The sequence below is a fragment of the Lepisma saccharinum genome, chromosome 8 (assembly GCF_977018435.1).
Source record: "Lepisma saccharinum chromosome 8, izLepSacc3.1, whole genome shotgun sequence".
Lineage (NCBI taxonomy): Eukaryota > Metazoa > Arthropoda > Insecta > Zygentoma > Lepismatidae > Lepisma > Lepisma saccharinum.
Window position 1 is genome coordinate 49,967,114 of NC_139236.1, and position 20,999 is coordinate 49,988,112.

Below are 20,999 nucleotides of genomic sequence, written 5' to 3' on the forward strand. Positions count from 1 at the left end.
TGCTCATAGATAAATGGTCTGGATGGATTTCGACTGTGTTCAACTCATCCTGAGAAGTCAGGTCACCTCAAACTCTACTCCAGAGGATGTACTAGAATTACAAATGAGATGTTTGGATATCTTCCCAATAGTTATAACTGCGAACGACAACATTGGTAGCTTTAGCAAGATATGTACAGTCTAACTAACTAGCATTCTTAAACCCGAAGGTGTTTGGCTGCAGCAACACCAACCTTCCATCTGCCCCTATCCTGGGCAAGATCAATCCAATCTTTTCCATCGTTTAGGTCCATCTCAACGTTATCCCTCCATCTTCGTCTTGGCCTTCCTACAGGTCTCTTACCATCAGGTTTCCCAACAGGAATCCTGTAAATTATTATTTAAGTCTTCTTGATTTAATTATTCTAATAATATCTGGACATGAATAGATATGTACAGTCACCGGCAATAAAAATGGAACACCTAGCTCCTAAAATACTCTCTTCATTACAAGGCGTTGTGTGTGTTGCCTAAATCTACGGCGGAGGTAGACGTTGCCATTGAAATCCACTTATCGCTGTAGGGTTAAGGAACACACAACGCCAGGAAAGCGGGTATTTCAGGATCTGTGTGTCCAATTTTTATTGCCGATGATTGTACATCACCCTACTAAATCATATTGTTCGACTTAGTCCTGAAATATCCGTTCCATTAGTAGTAGGATGTAGCAGTGGTTAAGTGACGAATAAGGCCGAAGGGGTCACTGTCTTGAACTTCACGATGTCCTATCAGAAAAGAACATCCATATACGTTAAGATATTCACCTGCGCGTGCTTCGCTGACGTCATAGTAACGTAATTTTACGTCACATCTCGTAGACTTTGGAACCGACGAAATGGACGAGAGAAACTCGACAAATTAACATCCGTACAGTCAGAGTAGTTTCGAATCGTCTCCAGCTAACCTCGCAACTCCAGCTAGCGAGCCTACCAACAGTCTAGAGCGTGGGTGAGAGGGTTACCGATTGGTGCTGGGGTGAGATGACGTCATCGGCTAACTTGTTGATTGGTGGTTCCGGGAGTTACGACTCGCATCCAAGCTACAAATGCAGAACAGCCAGGGATATTATGAAAATAATGTCGCTCAAACTTTCATGATTTATCGGGTAGAGATAAATGAATAATAAATACTATGTATATGATATAAATAGTATTCATAATCATTCTGTGTAACCAGTACGTGCCCAAGTGGGGCTGATATTAAATAGATATGGTCGAATGCAACAAAAAATTGCAAAATTTACGTTTCAGAACTCCTCTTTTAAAAATTTTGAGCGCCGCTGAATATTAGACCATGGCGAGCTAACGAGTATTGGAGTGGTTTTCACATCGCGCTACGACGCCAGAGGTCCCTGGTTTGAATCGCGTCCTGGGCATGGATGTTCCTTGTGACTGCTCCTTCATCAATTTCATCATAATATCATCACTCATTCTCATCTTCGCGATTAACCAAAAGTGGCAGAAAAGCGAAGTAAAATAAATAAATCAATCCAACATACAATTAGTCAGCAACAGTAAATAGCGCTTTCTCGATTCTACTTTAAACTTACCCATTCCTTATAAAACGCATAAAGTTGACTTAAAACAAAATTCAAACATCAAACGGTGAATTAAATAATGCATCCCTTCTCTTCTCTTCTTTACATCACAAAAAATACGGTCTCTTTCTTGAACACGTAGCCCCTTTCCTGTACAATATCGGCAAAATTTGACGAAAGTAGTTAATGTATTGTTTGCTGTTGCCATCTGTTTGTGTACATTTCGTCCCCATGATTAAATAATAATTATTAATTCTAAATTGTTTTTGTCTTTGCAAGTGCTATGTAGGCACTAGAAATCGTTACCAAAGCGGTCAAAGGAACTTCGTTTGTACGTTAGCACAAACAAATGGTTATTTTTCTCGGCCGGCGTTCTTGCACAATCCAGAAATTCTTCCTGCGCTCCCAAACGCGCACAGACTGGCCGTCATGAAGGCGCCTATTCATTCTTAGCAATGTCAAAGAAACCCGGAAATGCGCATTCCGAGCTTCTGGAGACTGGAAATCTTCCTGGAAATATTCCTAAAACTCTAAACCTTCTGGTTTACCTGTGCGTGCTCTGACAAGATCCGATGCGTGATGTGTAAGCCACGCTGGAAGCCATGAGCCTATAAACCTCCACAATTGGTTCTGCGAGGATTCTAGGATCCGTTTGAGGCTAGTGCGTAACAAAAACTGAAGCATTAGTTCTTTCTATATAAACCAGTACCCTCTGTAGAAGATGTTAACTCACATTCTCCCTGCTTTTCCTCTTCCTCCCTTGAAGTTTGGGGGTCGTCCTGAACTTCTGAAGTTGAAGGTGCTGTGTTGATGCTAATCCAGAACTCTTGAAGCGAGGAGCTATGTTGTCCTTATTACAGAATTCTTGAACTTGAGGATGCTGTGTTAATTGGACTCCTGACCTCTTGAAGTGAGGGTGCTATGTTCTTAATACAGAAGTCTTGAAAACTTAAGGGTGGTGTGTTAATCTGGAATACTTGAAGTTGAGGGTGCTGTGTTAATCCTAAATCTGAAATCTTGAAGTGAGGGTGCTATGTTCTTCTTAATACAGAAGTCTGGAAAATTTAAGAGTGGTGTGTTAATCTGGAATACTTGAAATTGAGGGTGCTGTGTTAATCCTAAATCTGAAATCTTGAAGTGAGGGTGCTATGTTCTTCTTAATACAGAAGTCTTGAAAATTTAAGGGTGGTGTATTAATCTGGAATACTTGAAGTTGAGGGTGCTGTGTTAATCCTAAATCTGAAATCTTGAAGTGAGGGTGCTATGTTCTTCTTAATACAGAGGTCTTGAAAACTTAAGGGTGGTGTGTTAGTCTGGAATACTTGAATTTGAGGGTGCTGTGTTAATCCTAAATCTGAAATCTTGAGTGAGGGTGCTATGTTCTTCTTAATACAGAAGTCTTGAAAATTTAAGGGTGGTGTGTTAATATGGAATAACTGAAGTTGAGGGTGCTGTGTTAATCCTAAATCTGAAATCTTGAAGTGAGTGTGCTATGTTATTCTTAATACAGAGGTCTTGAAAAGTTGAGGGTGCTGTGTTAATCCTTAATCTGAACTCTTGTAGTGAGAGTGCTATGTTATTCTTAATACAGAAGTCTTGAAAATTTAAGGGTGGTGTGTTAATCTGGAATACTTGAAGTTGAGGGTGCCGTGTTAATCCTAAATCTGAAATCTTGAAGTGAGGGTGCTATGTTCTTCTTAATACAGAAGTCTTGAAAAGTTGAGGGTACTGTGTTAATCCTAACCCTGAACTCTTGAAGTTAATGTTAATTCAGATATCTTGAAGATGAGTGTGTTATGTTAACCCAGAACGTAGAAGTTGATACGGAAGAATCTTAAAAATTGAAAAACAAATGACTGAAGAATTGGTCCGTGATCCATCCGATTTAATGAACCATTTAATAAACTCAGGCAACTGCAACCACTCAGATTTCTTCAAACGAAAGGGCGTTTCTGATTGAAATGTATGAATAGATATTTACTCCCGAGTTGATACCTGTTACGGTATCCTGCTGGGAAACTTCTCCTTCTCAGAAAGAGAAGATTAACGGAAATGTCATGAAGATATCACAGGGTGAAGCAGTGCACCAAAAGGCCTTCAAGCCTTTTGGAGAACCTGCCCAAGGAGTTGCTTCATCTCCAGAAAGGACACCTGTCTCCTCCGGATGCAGATTCCCATGCATCTCACGCACCTCTTTCCCGAAACAATGCTCCCTTGCGTGCCGTGTCACCGACGTGACCATCGCTCCGCCAGCACATGCCGTGTGGCTCGTGTTGTGGATTCAAAGGCAGGGCTGGACAAACGACAAAGGCCCGTGACCTCCACCTGGACGAGATAGATGGGTGTCGTATTCTTGTGTGATTCTATCTCGCCTCAAGATCTGCCTTAGAATTTTACGTTGTTCTTAATCTAACATTGTTTTCCCTCAGATTGTTCGGCACAGATATGCATCTTCTTCTTTGTAATATAGTGCCCTGTTCTCTGTTATTGCTGACTGACCCTTTTTGGTCATTCCCAGAACGTTTTCAGTCATATTTTTGGAGACAGGGTTACCTAGGAAAGTAGTGGTTTTACTGTCATGTAGTACACAATGTTTGTACAGTCACCGGCAATAAAAATGGGACACCTAGATCCTGAAATACACGCTTCCCTGCAAGGCTTTAAGTGTGTTACATAACTCTACGGGGGTGGTAGAAGTTGCCATTGGAAATTTGCTATTAAAACCCACTTATCGCCGTAAAGTTAGGCAACACACTTGACACCTTGCAGGGAAGCGTGTATTTCAGGATATAGGTGTCCCAATTTTATTGCCGGTGACTGTATATATATAGAAGAAGTTGACAAAGAAAGCTAACTTGTTCACCCGTTATTACTATTATAATTTCAAAATTGGGCTTCAACCCCCAACCTCCCCTTTTGACGCGTCCTTTTAAGAATACTTTTAACACAAGACAATCATGTTTTGGTTGTAGTTTGGTTCAGCGTGGCAAGTGATACAACGAAATACCAGGAACATAATTTATTAAAACGTCTCTATACTTCAAAGGAAATAGTAGTGCACTTTGGTATAGGAAACTATTCTTTGTTCATTGTAAGATCAAAGTTAGTGTAAGCAAATGCACGTGCCTTCTAAAATCCTATTGGTGATTCAAATGGCATCTGCGCTGTAATCTTCAGTGTAGGAATATTGTGCATGTGACAAAGTAATACCGTTCAACATAGCTTCTATATTCAAACAGTGGAACCTTATATTTATTAGCAGTACAGTTATGATCAATATATTCTAGGGCAAAATAACAGCTGAACTAACTCTTAAGAAAGGAACTATTTCTCCTAAGTCACGTGGCTTTGTTTACATTGCCTTCGTTCTTGTTGTGGATGGAGAATTGGATGCTCTGACACCCAATAAAATAGCTGCTTGATGCTACTTGGCCTTTAAAAGTTTGTGGGATCAAGAGTTTTTATTATTGCGGAAAGGAGAACACATATGTTAGCCTTATTTTCATTGATTCTTTTATAATACTAATTTACATACTGACAAGGTGTTAGCATACACCAGTAATTTGTTTGAAGTAATGTTCGCAATATTAAATAAAATGCTTTCATGACCGAAACCAAATACGGTACGTGATATGTTTTATGTATCAATTCGATTACGTGAAATGTGTGTGTATTCAAGGAAACGGAAATATTATGAAGCATTCTTTCGCTTGTCTGTCTCATCGCTACTTAGATGTAGTTTCAAATCTGATTAAAGTATTTCCAGCAGTGAAATGTAGATGGCGTCTCCTCCAAAGACATTTCAAATTGTATGTAACATAAGAAGTGAAGCAGAAAAGGAAAACTTGTGTAATGTATTAGTTGTGCTTCTGAACAGTCTGCATTCAGAAGTATCTTAGCCTTTAATTCCTCGGCGGTTCTTTAACTGGGGGAGGACATTTATGTAAACACAGGAAGAACTCTTATAGTTTCCTAGATAAAGGTGGCTGCTGGATGGCCACGAACAGCTGAGAAGGCGTCGTTTGTGGCATCGGCAGTGGATTTTATCGTGGACACCCCTGCAGGTAGGATGAAGGCATTGTTTAGCGCTTCCTTTCTTGGTGCGTTATCGGCATTTCCTGGGGCGGAAGTGGTCGCCACCGATGGTCGCTCGCTGGCTGCTTTTGCTAATGCCTTCAGTGCCGTACATAGCCAGATTCTGTGCTTGCTGGATCAGAGACGGCGATTGCATTTACGAAAATACGTACCAAGGGTGGTGAGAATTCTCAGACAGTCTTTCAAATCATGCTAAACGGTCGGCAGACTTATCTGTTTGGGTTCTTGGTCGAAAACGCCCTTCCGAGGGTTGGTGCAGTGTGACCGGGTGTGACGTTTACGTGATTCCGTGAAAATAATGGCGCATCGCAAAGTGTGGTCGTCCATTATGAGGAAGAAGAAACCAGGGGATTATTGTAAGTTGTTGTTTTTAAGTCTTAGGTGTAGTGACCATTAGGATGTTCAGGATATTGCAGAGCGTGCGTTGTAGCTGCTGCGCAACGTTGCTCTTGCTGTTGTTCGGTAAGTTGTTAGAGTTTTAGTACAAGAACAGACGCTTTATCGGGTCAGTGGATTCAAATGAATAATTTCGCGAGTCATTTCATACGAATTGATTCGTTCTGATCATTCCAAACATGGCAACAGCTGTGGCTGTTGTGGTTCTCTGTATTGACATTGATAGTATACCTACCTCACAGAATTGCTAACCAAAACACACATATTGGTCAACAATTTGAGAGTAACAAAGTAATCTTTCCTATAAATGCGGAGACTGCAGAAAAAGAATGATGTGAAGGGGGCAGGAATATTTTGCGGAGCAGTGCATTCATATTTAACATACGTAATTGTCATACATAAATGTGTACTTGGGCCAGAAGAGGATTTATTTATCTAGTATTACTTTCTCCAGAGGAGAGGCGAACTGGGCAACTTGGTCGATTGTCCCCACTCCCGAATTCGGATTTTTATTAATTTTGGAGTTCTATTTTCAGCTGATATTCGAATATCAGAAACAAATAACTCACATTTCTACATCTACTTACGAGTCATTCTGGTCTTCGCTCTTTACCTAAAGTCGAGTATAGCTTCTTGAATTAGTGTGCTTAGTAAAAATCTTAAGATTATTCCACATACCTGATTGACATCACAAAGCTCCGTCACAACAGAGTGACGTACTTTACTTTTTGTCCGCCGTCAGTTTCATTCCTACGGGGTTGGTGGGGGCCATATGCCCCAATTAACTTATAATTTCTGACAAGAAAAACAAAATGGATTCTGGCCAACAGAGAGACGTCTAATAACAAAAATTATGCTGAAGGTCCTCAAGGTCCAAAAGAGAGATATTCCACCATAATAAGTCACGAAGATAATCCGATAGAACTGAAGATGAACTATTTCAAAGGAAGATATTCCAAAATAAAGTTCGATGTAAGTATAGATGTTAGAAATATATCTTCTTTGTTACAATTGAGTTGTCAGAAAGTGGTGGTTGGTTTCAGACCTCTGTCGGCTTCAACCCCTTCCAAACCACCTCAGTTGTGGACAATAGGATCTCCTGTGCCATCCCTTCCTCTTCGCGTAAACTTTGTTTCAGAAGTTTGTCTCTTGTTCGTCTTAATACCTAATGAAAGGGGGCGGTGGTAAAAGTTTTGAACACGCTGAACTGTTTTTGTAATGTTTCTTTCCAACTTTTGGAATTTTTTCTGCTGTCCGACTAATGTTTACAGGCTTTCGTTTTGCGTTCCTGTCACTATGCTCGTAATATGGCGGCCCATATTGCTATGAATTCAAAACACATTCAATTTTAAATATTAACAATAGATCCTATTGAAACGTGTTTATACAGCTCCAATAAAACTGATTTTAAAGTAATTATCGTTACCACGCTTTCCTATTCTTTCAATCAGGGACATAGCCAGGCCTTTTTGAAGGGGGGATAAGGGGCCAAAGCTTTGATTTTTTTAAAAACCTAGCTCGTTGCAAAAATTAAGAAGAATGATGGTTTTGCATGATAAAAATCTAAAACCTTAAACTCGCATAGCAGATACTTTACAATTCTTGCAAAGAATAAACGTAAAATATGCTGAAATTCGCATGAAACAGCCGGCCCCCGTGACGGAGTGGTTATGACATCGCGCTACGACGCCAGGGGCCTTGGGTTCGAATACCGGCCTGGGCATGGATGTTTGTGAGCGTCCATTCATGAATTTCATGATGTCATCACTCATCCCCATCTTTCTTCGCAAACTAGCCAAAAGTGGCACAAAAGGCGAAGTAAAATAAAGCAAATCAATCAATCGAATCGCATGAAACATTAAAAATTATATAAAATAAGCAATTTGCATTATTTGGCGATAGTTAATCATAGGGCATATGTTACGACATTTGCGACGGGTTTTTCAGATAGATTTCTTGTTTATCATGACAACAATAAGACAATCGGGAAATGTTAATGTCATTTCTCAAATTCAGCACCCCAAAATCTATAAAGAACGGCTACTTTTTGTGTCTGTAAAAATGGCATTAATTAACAAAGTTTCTGAAGGAGCCCAGCCCCAGTGAGCTCCTTCTGGCTACGTCAGTGCTTTCAGTGATGAGAGTGAATGATGATTATATGAAGTTTGAGAAAGGCAGGCACAAAGGAACATTCAACGCACTCTTAGCCTCAGCAAAACCTTGACTAAAAATTACGAATAGTGCATTGAACAGATGGTGTCCTTGTTAACCATTGCAATTAGTTAAGAATGAAGATAAATCATTTGTATTTTTCCTTTTCTTTGCTATGTATCACGATGTTCAATTTTTTATTATAGACGGGGCATAATTTCCAAATGTTTGTCGAGCTTGACAATTTGTGTTTCTTGTGCAAATTCGTGGTCGTTTACTTGTAAAAGCATGTAATTATCTAAAATTATGTATATTATATTGTGACTGAGTAACTACTAGTTAGTCTCTTATTACTTAACCCTTGCACAAACTTGAAAAATAAGAATTAACGTGTAAGCCAGTTGCAAGAGGAACGTTATGTCGTTGAAGAATTCAGTATGTATTGATGTTACTTTTCGTATGATTACATATACATCGGGTGTTTTGATTCGACACCAGACGTGTGTTTATCAGGGCAAAAATATAATCGTCCACGCACGCGTAATTCTAATTGTAATGCATTGGTCGTGATGTGAAGTTTCACACAAGAGGTCGGATTTTAATGAAAGAGTGCCGACGTTTGTTACGGATTGCTTGCCATTGTTGCCAACAATTAAACTTCACTCAATTAAGGAGGCGATGCAAGAATGCATATCTGTGTAAACAGTGTTAACATCAAGTGATCTGTGGTCTGTGGTCTACGGTTGTTTGTTGGTGACTGAATGGTTAAGAGGAATAGGTTCAAACAGCGTGGGGAAGAGTAAGTCAAAAAGAGACGCTGAGAATACAACAAAAGAGACATGTAGATGAAAGATTAAAATAGGGAACTTCATGTAGGGATGGGTACGGACAGAAGACAAGATTTCGCACTGCTGAAAATTTACGCAGAGGAGGCAGAATATGTATTTGCAAGCAATAAGCACAGCCCCACCCCACCCCCCATTTTTTGCCACTTTTGCCCCCGCACTATGCTAAACCTTATATACGAGGGAAAGTAAAATGTCTTTGCCCCACCAGGTTTGGCACCTTGCCCCCCCCCCCCCAGTTTTGGAAGCCAATCGCCGCCACAGAATAAGTTCGATACAGTAGGTTCAAATCTCAGAAATTGAAGTATGCCGGAACAATCTACAGGAGGTTTTTAATACCTTGTACTTATTGACTCTTGACGTTTTTCAGAAACTTAAGAGTAATACATTTTCATTCCTTACTATTAGGACGTTGCCACCGGGAGTTAATGGAATGGGAGCTGTAGTACCTGTGATGATTCTTCTGTGCATCTGTCTCGATTTTTCGGCATCATTTATGGTAGAGCTGCAATTACACGTACATATGGGAAAGACAGAGAGATTGATTGATTGGTTTGTTTTACTTCGCTTTTCTCCCACTTTCGGTTAATCGTGAAGTTTAGTATAAGTGATGATGAAATTGACAAAGCGACACTCGCGAAGAACACTCAATGTCCAGGCCGGGATTCGAGCCCGGGATCCCTGGCGTCATAGTACGCTGTGCTAACCACTCCGCTACGGAGGTGGGCTAAAAAGATGGATAGATGTAGCTAAACAGGAGAAATAAGAGAGGGAGAGAGAAACAGGAAGAAAGATAGACCAGGAGTAAGGAAGAGAGAGAGAAACAAAGAGAGAAATAGGTAAACATAGCAGGAGAGAAACAGAGAAGTTAGATAGATAAACATAGTAAAATAAGAAAGAGAGAGAAAGATAAAAATAATGAGAATAAGAGAGAGGGAGAAAGGATGATTGGGAAGCAGAAGATGAAAATGAGAAAGATCCTGGGGGACAAAGAAGAAAGATAAACATAATGAGAATAAGAGAGAGGGAGAAAGAATGATTGGGAAGCAGAGGATGAAAAGAGAAAGATCCTGGGGGACAAGGAAAAAAGATAAACATAATGAGAATAAGAGAGAGGGAGAGGGTGATTGGGAAGCAGAGGATGAAGAAAAGAAAGATCCTGGGGGAAAAGGAAGATTGAGAAATAAAGTTAGAAAGAGACAGAGAGAAAGACAAAGTAAATGAATCGTAGCATCCATCCACCGAAATGCAACCCATGAAAATATTCCATCCACTCTTAACGCCCACTCCGCTGCTAACCATAGCAAAACCATCATAGTAAAATACCAATATATTTCTGCATATTATTTCGAGACAAGTGTCGTCTCTGCACTATCGTAGAAAATAGCTGCACAATAGCATTTCAACAGGCTTACTTTTCTGTCAATATGGTTGAGTTCCTTTCGTGCAACCTCAATGGACACTCAACTTGGGCAGTCGTGCGTGTTTCTCCATCTATGTCCCAGGTAGCCATTTTAAGTACAAGATTAAGCCATTTTCTCACCACGCTACGCTAACGTCCAGTTGAAAACTAGGACTAATTTGGTTTCTGAAGTGTACAGTGTAAGCAGCAACAATCCACAATATAGATGCATCAGATAGTGGCAACAATGATTCAGTTGCAGTTTTGAGTTATAAACCGTGATAATACTTGGGTGGTCCCCATAGTTAAATCAGCACTTTTGGAAGGGGAAATTAGCATAGTGTAAAGGTTTTTCTTGCATTAGTACAATTCTATGTAGGTTTCTTTTTCTAAGGTATAAAACTATGCAGAATCCATTCATATTGCGTGTTCACTTATGCATAAATGATGATCAGTCTGAAGAGTGAACGAGGACTGCATTTTAATTTTCTTTAATTGCAATTGGTATTTGGTAATTGGTATTAATTGGTTGCAGTGGTACCAACCCAATGTACGTGATAAAGCGTCTGTTCAGTTTTAGACCTAGTTTCTAACAGTGAGGCACACATTTTTACTTTTTGTATTTTATTGTTAGTATTATTGTTTTTACTGGTTGTTTATTGGAAACCACTACTTTGTTACAATTATTACACAATGGATGATGAAGTAGGCCTATAACTTACAAATTGCCACTGTCGTGGTTTCATTTTGAAGCTCCAGATAGTGTAACGTACCTGTTAGCAACAATGAGATCCATTATCTGAGAATATATTGTTGGAAACTTTTAGTTTAACAATATTTTGAACTAGTAACATGCACATGTACGGAAATTAACGGGAATGCCGTTCAAGTGATTAGTAACGGTAATTTTTCAAGCTCGATGCAGTCATTGATTTTTCAGTAGTCTACATGTGCATCTATTCTTGGTTACATTCTATTCACAGGTGAACATTTTCTTGTCTTTGTATCACATACTTTCTAAAATATCTCCCTTAGCCTCTTCTTTATCCTTGCTTGTTTCTTTGAGTTTGCTTTTGATATGCACAGATAGGCTAATTTGGACTGGACGAACAGTTTGAAGTGGGATCCGAACCATTATGTGCATCCTCCGGGTATCGAACTCGGGACCATTTGAATTAAAGGCGACGACGTTACCACTGCGCCATCGTGGAGGGCTTTTCACAAGACCCATCTTGTAGTATATTTTCTTCCGCTTTTTTATGTTGTAACTTTACTAATTTTCATTTGCTCATATTTGACTGAAGCTCTTTAACACTGTCGTCTGGTAAACAAGACGTTCCTGATTCGATTTCCTGAGCACTGTATGCTTATGAATAAAGTCTAGTTCTGTACATGTGAATAACAGACACATCGGAAATGTATATGAGAGACTTTCCTCAGACTTGATGAAAAATTTATTAAAATTGCTGAAATTGAAGTTTTTCGTTGGTGCACAGCCACCTTTCTAAGTGTAAGTGCAGAGTTGATGAGCGTAAGACGGAAGAGTGAAATATGAATTATTTTTTCGTCCCGGGAACCATTCAGAACAAAAAGGTCTTCGAAGTGAAAGCAGGCGATGAACGAAGAAAAGAAAAAAAGGAACGTAGCCTTTGAATAAAACATATTTCCCAGGACAGGCGTTATAGGCAATTGACGGTCTTTCACTTGCCCAGAACAGCGCGGGATCCGTATTTTTCACGGTGACTTTCGTTTTTCCTTTTCTCCCTTACCCAACGTCTCCTCTTTCACACGGATGAGAAGTTTTTCTTTCCTTTCCGGGAGCTTTCCCATTTGCATCTGCGACACCGGAGAGCAATTAATCGAAGAGGCTGGATCCCACGATCTCTTTGTTAATGTAGTCTCCACTGGCTGCGTCCTTGCGCTGGATGTTGTGTTGTTCGGCGAAGGAGTTTACGAAACAGCGAACATCTTGATTGGCGAGAGCGGGCTCGAAACTATCCTCCGTTCTTATGCCGCGTCCGAAAGGTCCAAAAGGCGAACGTGAAGTACGATGATGTCGGAATTAGGGATGGCCAAATTCGGATAATTTTCTACCTGGATTTCAATTATCCGTTGCATCCGAAACTGATATCGGATAAGTCCGGATATCCATCATCTGGATTTTGAAGCCTTCGCCTCAGAAGAGACGTCCTCTAGTACAGTTCGAAATCGCCAATGAAAGGAGAAATGGAGCCAGCAGCAGCTGTTACAATTGGGAGGGGCGTATTTCAGTCGGATAGCTGACCGACCTCACCTTGTAAACAATTCCAAGCATTGTTTTACATAAACAATATATAGTACTGTAAACAGGAACCGAGCTGACTTCGATGTTTTAGAGATTATTGTTTTGTGAAAACAGGAGTTCAGAGCTGAAATATATAGCTATTATCGTATGTCGTTATCATAATTCCTCCCATTGTGACGGTGAAATGAACGATACATGAGAGGTGAATAAGCAAAGAAAACAGAAACCTATTCTCTCAATGGGTCTCGGGTACGATTCCTTTTTGAGGCATAGCCTATTGCACATTGGTTCGGATCCAAATTTAAACTGTAGGTCCAGTTCCGATCCGGATATCACGTGCATAAAGTAAACTTTAATCACACTTTAATTAAAATCTTTTCGAGCCTGTTAAACTAGGTGATAAAAAGCGGAACATTTGAGTCTTCAAAGATATTAGGCATAGTAATATCAGAAACGTGCCCTCCCCGTGCATCTGCGCATGGCCCGCAGTATTGCAGACTTTTTTTCTCGACTCGTGCACTTGTTCGAAATCATGGAAGCGGAAAATCAGCCATATGTTGGTTGCAGTTCTTCTAATGTGTGCAAATGTAAATGTCAGGACTTTTTTAAAATGCTGTGATTTCTATAGTGAAAGAAAGAAGTTTATAACGCAGGGAAAACAATAGGAAGAACTAAGAACTTAGTTGTTTTTTTTTCCTGCGAAAACAAGGTGCAACGAGCCTGAAATAACACTGTCGCCCTGTAACGAAGGAATTTCCGACTGAACTCCCGGCGGGGCAACGTTTCAATGTTGCAATTTCTACATCTGTATTTTAGGCCGCTTTTCTTCTCCTGTGGGTTAATTGCGACAATGAGAATGAACATCCATGCCCTATATCCACGATTCCAGTTTTTGGCCCACGAATATTTTAGTGGTTTGTATCGTCATTCAATTATAATCCTAGTCCTGATTTGAGCATAAAATGAAGCGAATACAAACTTCTGGGAAATGCTAGTCGTTTATTTTTATCAGATATAACTTTTCGTTGCGTCAAACCTGTTTCAGATATCTCTAACAATTATGTATTTTATACATATTGTACTCCTACTAACGCAAATCTGGTTCAGTAATAAACGTATGTAGCCTGTGTCGACAGGTAATTACATTATTCAATTTTGGGTGCTAGAAACATGACTATGTCGGTACTGAAAAGAATCGGACAGATATTACGGAAGCCGTCAAGTTGAGTGTTAAACTGAGGTGAAAAAGTAGGATTTCAAGGAAACGGATATTGTGATAAGCACATCCTGGCATATTACGTCGAAATCCATTTTTTTTCGCACGCTTGTAGTCTCTTTGTATGTGTGTAGGATGGCATTTGATGGCGCATTGTATCTGTTGCTGTTGCGGTAAATTCCCTTTTAATATAATTTCAGAATGACTGATGTAAATCATGCAACGTTAGGCCTAATTGTTTCATTAATTGAGTGGTTAATCAATCTCGCAAATATGGTCCCCCACCAGAAAATAGAAATATTAACTTAAATGGAACAAACAATAGTATAGAATTGCGGTGGGTGCCATGGAGTAACTTGTTAATGCACTATTGACAAATTGTTGACTGAAGACGAGAGAAGTTCTCCCTCGAAACGCAGTGCTACAGCAGATATAAGTATTAGCTGTACTAGACAATGAACAGTGAACATTTGCTAATAGAGGACCATTGTCATGAACATTCAGAGTACTGTTAACAATTAGCTCGGAATTCACCAACAATTACATTTAGGTTTACATAGATAAGGGCATCCCAAGAGGGGGGAGGGGTAGGAGAATTAATGCCTTCCTTAAATTGGAAATTTCATGCATATCATATGATTTCATTTCTGTCACCATAATGTGCGTTAGTTATTATCAAGGACTCCAAACTGAAGCAGTGTTATGGGGGGGATGCTTAGCTTGTTCTTCAACCACGTTAAAAATGCAACTTGTTTGAAGATCATTTTTCCACGAACCTTTTAGATGTGTACTATGCTTCTTGTCTCTTTATATTCTAATAAAATAAGGAAAATAAGAATAATAACAACAAAAACAGCAACTCAGTCTGTTACATGTTCAGTCCTTTTCATAACACGAGTATGAAACAAGCGATATTTCAGTTTATTACATATGCATTACAAAAAGTGTTTTCCTCTGAATATAAATTAAGTTGCTTCTTTTCATATAAATTGTTTTCCTGAGACGAAATCATTGTTTTTCATTCATTAAATAAAAATTATAAAGGCGCTTTCCAACGAATATACTTATACATAATTCAGTTAATGTCGACAAGCCACACGTATAGAAGTTTGTTTACAAGGCGTCATTTTAAATTATCGTGACCTACCTTGCTGACTTCTTGTATTTTTTTTTATTTTTGATTTTTGACGGTGGCGGCGCTAGTGAACGTATTATTTGATAATGATCAAAAAATACAAATTACTTTGCGAATGACAGCAGTGGTTCGTCGAAATTAAAGTTACTTACAAGTAAGTACATTCAGGTAAACGTATTTCGGTTTTTAATAAGTGAATATAAGTTACATAACTTGAGGATCAACAATTCTGAAGCTTGAACACGTTTTTGATTATCTTGAAAGTGTGCCTTACTGCTTAGAAGCTGGTTACAATGCTCAGGTGGCAATATTAGTGACGTAAGATTTACTGATTTGGTGGTGCATGTTGCAATAATGTGACAATACTCGGACAGCTCCTATATTGCGTCGCGTGACGTCACCTCGACGCAGGAACCGAAGCTTGCGACACACTTTTGAAGGGAGCGGCGCATGGCCGGACGACAAACTGCCTCCCCCAGGGGCGGAGGTGGGAGAGCTCCCAGCTTCAGAGGAGAAGAAAGTAAAGCCAGGTAAGGGTTTATCGTCTAAAATAGCATTAATAAATTAATTTTAATCTCCCCCATTCAAGACTGTGCAGTGATCATGCCAAGAGAGATGTTTCTCATAAAACTGTTTTTATAAATTTAAATATTAAATTTGCCTATATAGTCAGCAGCTACAAAGGTAGATAAGTACAGTTGTTTTTAAGTTGCATCCAGACATTTGTTAAATATGTGATAGACAACTGACTGTTCATTATCAATTTTTTGTAGTAATCCTGACTTTTAGTCAGAATGAGCTTATTATTGGTATCCAGAACACAAATGCATGTTAATATGTACTCAATTTCGGAATTTTATCAAAATCCTTTGGCAATTCTAAACTGACTATCTTGATTTGTTCAGAATTATTAAGACAATGCAATAGGTTTATCGCCTATTTAACAAATGTTTGGTTATAACGTTTCCTTTAGAATTGGGACTACAAAACGCAGGCCTGTAGGCAGCATTTTATTTCGGGGCGGGGAGGTCATCCCATCTCAGCAGCCGCCTTCCAAATGCGAAAAGTGGGGGTGTAGAATCCCTGAAAATGAATTTCTCATTACATCCGCCCACCTATTCTAAGTTATTATTCAAGATGTTTAATGGAAGTAAAATTAAGTACCACTATACACTATTTAAATTATATATGTATTTGTAGGATTTCGGGTGGGGCTTCAGCCCCCCAAGCCCTGTCCCTGTCTGCGTGCCTGACGAAACGGCCGACACTTATTTGAAAACGAAACCGGCTGAAGGTTTGGTGGGTGAAAAGAGATCGAGTCTTCTTTTCTTTTTTGGACGAGCAGCGAAAAACGAAATTTATTGGTTAACAAAATGTGCGTAAATGCATTGGAATTACACTCAAACATGATTAAGGAAACGTTTAGAAAAGCCACGCATTGCTCTCCATTAAATAAATGAACTTGAACGTGCATCTGTTCAAACTAAAGTAGCCCTGTTCGTTGTGTGTGTGTAAGCTTCGTTTTTCTTCGCTGCAATTCCTCACTTATAAGAGGATCTCTCTACTTGTTGATCTCTGCTGCGAAGACGAATAAGGGTATTGCGTGCAAAAAAAAGATGTGTATGCATTGTTCTCGAATGCACAATTGTTATATTTTCCGCTGCCTTTTGTTAACTGATAAAATCTACCATCTTTGCCTTGCGGCTAAATCGTCTCGGGGTCACACGGCGACAGACAAACAAGAAATGTCACAGATCGTGCATAATGGGTGCGAAGCGAGTTCAGTAGTTTTGTGCCAACACGGAAAGAACTTATAGCGAGGAGCTACAAACTTTGGTACCTTACGAGAACTTAAAACACGCTGTTACCTGTATCTTTCTTTAGCAAGGCCACTCTACCGCAAGAATTAATTTATTTTAATCAAGTCTTGTATTAATTAATAACGTAAATGTTTTAAGATCACGTTTCAAAAACGTGTAGCTTATCTTAGTTGGAATCATGGCTTTCATAGTCCGTATTTGGAAAAAAAAAAATTGGCTCCCTAGAAAGAAAAAGACCCACCTGAATTATTTTTAGTTTCTCTTACCCGTGACCATGTGTACATAAATACTCCACACATTAACTTACAGGGAAGAGTGTATATTGGCAAGTATTACCTTTCGTTCATCATTGGTGTATACGCAGGGCAGTTGGTTATTTTGTTCCAACCAAGACACGTCCCATATTTCACTTGTTCAGGCAGGACTGCGTCTGAAACCCTAACCAAGCGAACTCGCATGTTTTTGCCAAGCGTGTCTGGTTTTCTTCAGATCTCGCCACCAAAAGCGATATTGTGGCCAGAAGGAAATCGGGTTTCATGTTGTTTGGAGTTCGTCACTCTTCCCTGTGGTCCGGAGTTGGTGCTGGGCTAACTTGGGCATTTGGGCATTAGCTATCCACGTGATCCTCCTGTCCCCTAGCAGACTCTTAGCAGACAGTTGAATTTTTCTAATTTTCCGTCTCCAGTTTTCGGCTTATCGCGACGATGAGAATGAAATGGACGAAGGTGCACTCACATATGAACACACATGATCTGACCGGGACTCGAACACGAGATCGTGAGTCGTGGCAACTGCTCTTGAAGGTCAGGGACTGCTAAAAAGGATTTTAGGTTGTATGTTGCATGTTCGAGTCCCATCGTCGCTGTTATCTATCTTTTCTAGACCTGAGTCGGCTACTTTTTTCAAATATCTCCCCAGTTATTCCACCGAAGATCGAACTCTGATTGCTAGCACGAAGTCGTGCACCACACTGTAAAAAGTTGCTGAAGAAACTACGAAGCTCGTCAATCGTCGCTACCGTCTACGTAACAACCGTAGAAAAAACTGTGACTGGTTTTAAAGTATTAACGGTCATTATTACATAGTAAACCTTATTGATATAATTTTAATGATCCAGTTCTTTAAATATATTTATGGGTGCACACAGCTTCAATTTATAATCATTATCTATTTTTATGCATGATAAAATATCCAAATTTGAATAAAAGCTGTTGCGTCCCTTTTATGTAAATTATCAGGAAGACCGTTAAATTTTAACGGTAGAACACTGTAAATGTTACGGTAACTCCACTGTATGTTCAGTTGGGCTAATTGGGCCTGAACCTGCAGTTTAAAGTACGATTCGAAGCACTGTACAATGTTCCTCCACCGAGGATCGAACCCGGAACCCCCTGATTATATGCGACAGGTTTAGAGCTTAGAGTAACTAGACTCGCGCGGTCAGCTGAACCAGGGGGTAGCGGGGGTGGTAGCCTGGTCCAAAATTTGAAAAGAAAAAGTATTTTTTTCCCCCGTGCCCCATGCGTTTTTATTATTTCGTAAGGATAACTACATTGTAGACATCCCCGCCGAAACTGCTGTATGACCCTTAAAGGATCCAATCACAGTGGCATAGCATATATTAGTTATGTCTTAGTGCCTGAAGAACATCTTTAGGAACGTACTATTACTTTGGTTAAAGAAAATTTCGTTACAAGAATTTACCTCTGCCAAGTGTAAATTTCTCCGTCGCATATTATTAAACATCGTTTTCGTCAACAATTTATTATTATTATTCAAATATGATAATTTGCTGACGTATCCTTGAAGATTTTGTAACGATTCAAATTGAGATTTCAAATTTAAAGTACGGATGGGGCCTCGCATTCTAATCTCGCCCACGGCCTCGCCATAAGTTGCTACGCCACTGTCTAATCACTTTATTTTTTTAAACTTGAGCTCAAAGGTATGCAGTACACACTTGACACACACAACTATGGTTTCCCCTAAGCCTAACCTGTTTCTATCGTGACCAATTGTACCCTTCAAAATGCCTTTATGTTTTATAGGGGGCGTTAAGAGAGAGACTTTTGACTCACCCTGTACCGTTATGAGTATTGTGTTAAGTACTTGCCTAACAATTATTTATTTATAATATTTATGATGATATGAATTTCCATTGTAATGTTTCTGCAACGAATATGTATTCCGTGACTCTTTGACCCATCCATGACATTCTTCATACCTTTGAGCTTAAGTTTAAAAACAAAATTAGTGATCAGACCCTTTGAGGGTCGTAAGACTAGGTTCGGCGGAGATGCCTACGCTCTAGGCATGTTATACTTATGGAGAAATTATAAACGCTTGGGCATGACCGGAAAATGTCACTCGGATCCCAAATTTCGTGTGGGGGTGTTTTTAGGTCCATTGGCACCCGATTGTGAGGTGATTTGCTAAATTCTCACATTTTGGGAATTTTGAACCAGGCTAACGGATAGGGCGGGAATCATGAGTAGGGTGCGGATTTATAGGCACTAAAAACCACTCAAATAGGCACCAAATATATGAAAATAGTCAACATTTTTAAAAAATATATTTAAAAAGCCATTGAATAGGAACTTATTTCAGTTCTCTTCTTCCAATGCACAGTTATACTCAGGGCGTGCCACGGCCCAATATTTCTAAGAAAAAGAACATCAAAGGCAGGAAAATCACTAAAATTAGTGCTACTAAAAATATATATGCAACCCCACCTTTGGAAAATCCTGGGCACGCCACTGGTTAAACTGTATTAGAATTACAGTGAATACATTAAAGTATCAAAGTGTCCCAGGGTCGATACCCGGTGAAGGCAGTACACAGTGGTTCAGACCCGACTTAAACTGTAGGTCCAGTCTCTACTAGTCATTCTGTGCATAAAGTGGACTTAAAACAACAATTATATGCACGATTAAGCAAATTGGGCATTTACAGGCACTATAATTCCAAAAGACTAGAAACACATGATTACATTAAAGCCTATGTTTTACTACAAAGAAATAAAGAAGGTAAATAAGCAAGAATCTACACCCTAATCATGAACAACCAAATCCGAAACCATTACTTCACGCAAGGACCCATATATGTAATTACCAACCAAGTAATTATAAATTGTTCTGCACGCAGTATCCTTGTTGGAATTAAACAATGATTGTCATCAAAGCAGAGCTGTCCCAACCGCGCTGTTTGTATGGATTGTGACAGGACAATGACTGGGAGCCAGATAACATAATGGGGATCAATAGACAAAGGGTGCCTTAAAACAATTTCTTTTCTTTTAACAAATGTGTCCTTAATGAGTTCTGCCAAGAGAAATGGGTCCAGAAGGGTAAATAATAAAGAAAAGCCCCGAGACCTTTGAAGGAGAAAATACGCCCCTTAGCTGGTGTTCTCGGCAATTCATCCGATCCCGCAAAAATCAGAAATCATTAGGGGGGAAAGACGGTGCATGTCAACCTTAGCATTGTTTACAGTTCGTGTTGAAAATCCGGCCTATTATGTCTCACCCCTCCACCCGTCAGTTACGTCAAGTGGTAAACAGATCTACTATCCCCTTGCAGTTGTAGTGGCGGGATGCGTCACGAGCTCCTGAAGATAAACTCGGCATTGAGGGGAAGGGGTAGAGAGGGGAGGGCAGATCCTTGGGAAGTCTCCAAGCGAAGCGAAGCACCTGGCGGGACGTCAGTGCGGCGGAGGGAAATCTCCCGCCGATTTTTGGCACGGAGGGAAATTTCGAGTGTGAAAATTGGAACGAGGTGAAACATCGACACTCTTGCATGGTCGTTTGTTTACTGTTGCCCTTGTTGTGATGGTCTTTCTGTAGGCAAGCTTGCTGAAGGGTGCGTGCATACACCGAATGCAGAAATGTTAGTATTTTGAAGAGAACTTTATGTTGAGAATGGTAGAAGTTTAGCAGTGAAAGCCAAACCAGAGGTGGAGACAGAGAGAGAAACCGAGAATGCCTGAAAGTAGAAGAAAAAGGGAAACGAAAAAACAGAAGGACATAGGGATAAACAGAGAAACATGAAGAGGGAAACTAGAAAACGGAAGGAGATAGAGAT

General features: G+C 39.7%; 1 protein-coding gene across 6 annotated transcripts in view; it reads left to right on the forward strand.

Annotated features, from left to right (window-relative positions):
- Positions 1 to 20,999, forward strand: part of raskol (Ras GTPase-activating protein raskol) — a 648,601-nt gene that overhangs the window by 396,012 nt on the left and 231,590 nt on the right. For 2 of the 6 annotated variants that reach the window (XM_083126629.1, XM_083126630.1), the window contains exons 1-2: positions 5,790 to 6,027; positions 15,475 to 15,630. The exons of 3 other annotated variants lie outside the window; for them this stretch is intronic. In XM_083126629.1, coding sequence (XP_082982755.1) covers positions 5,970 to 6,027; positions 15,475 to 15,630 — 214 coding nt within the window. In that variant the 5' untranslated portion in view covers positions 5,790 to 5,969. Of the gene's footprint in view, positions 1 to 5,789; positions 6,028 to 15,474; positions 15,631 to 20,999 lie in introns of those variants that run through there. One more of the 6 variants, XM_083126632.1, reaches the window with a different exon arrangement.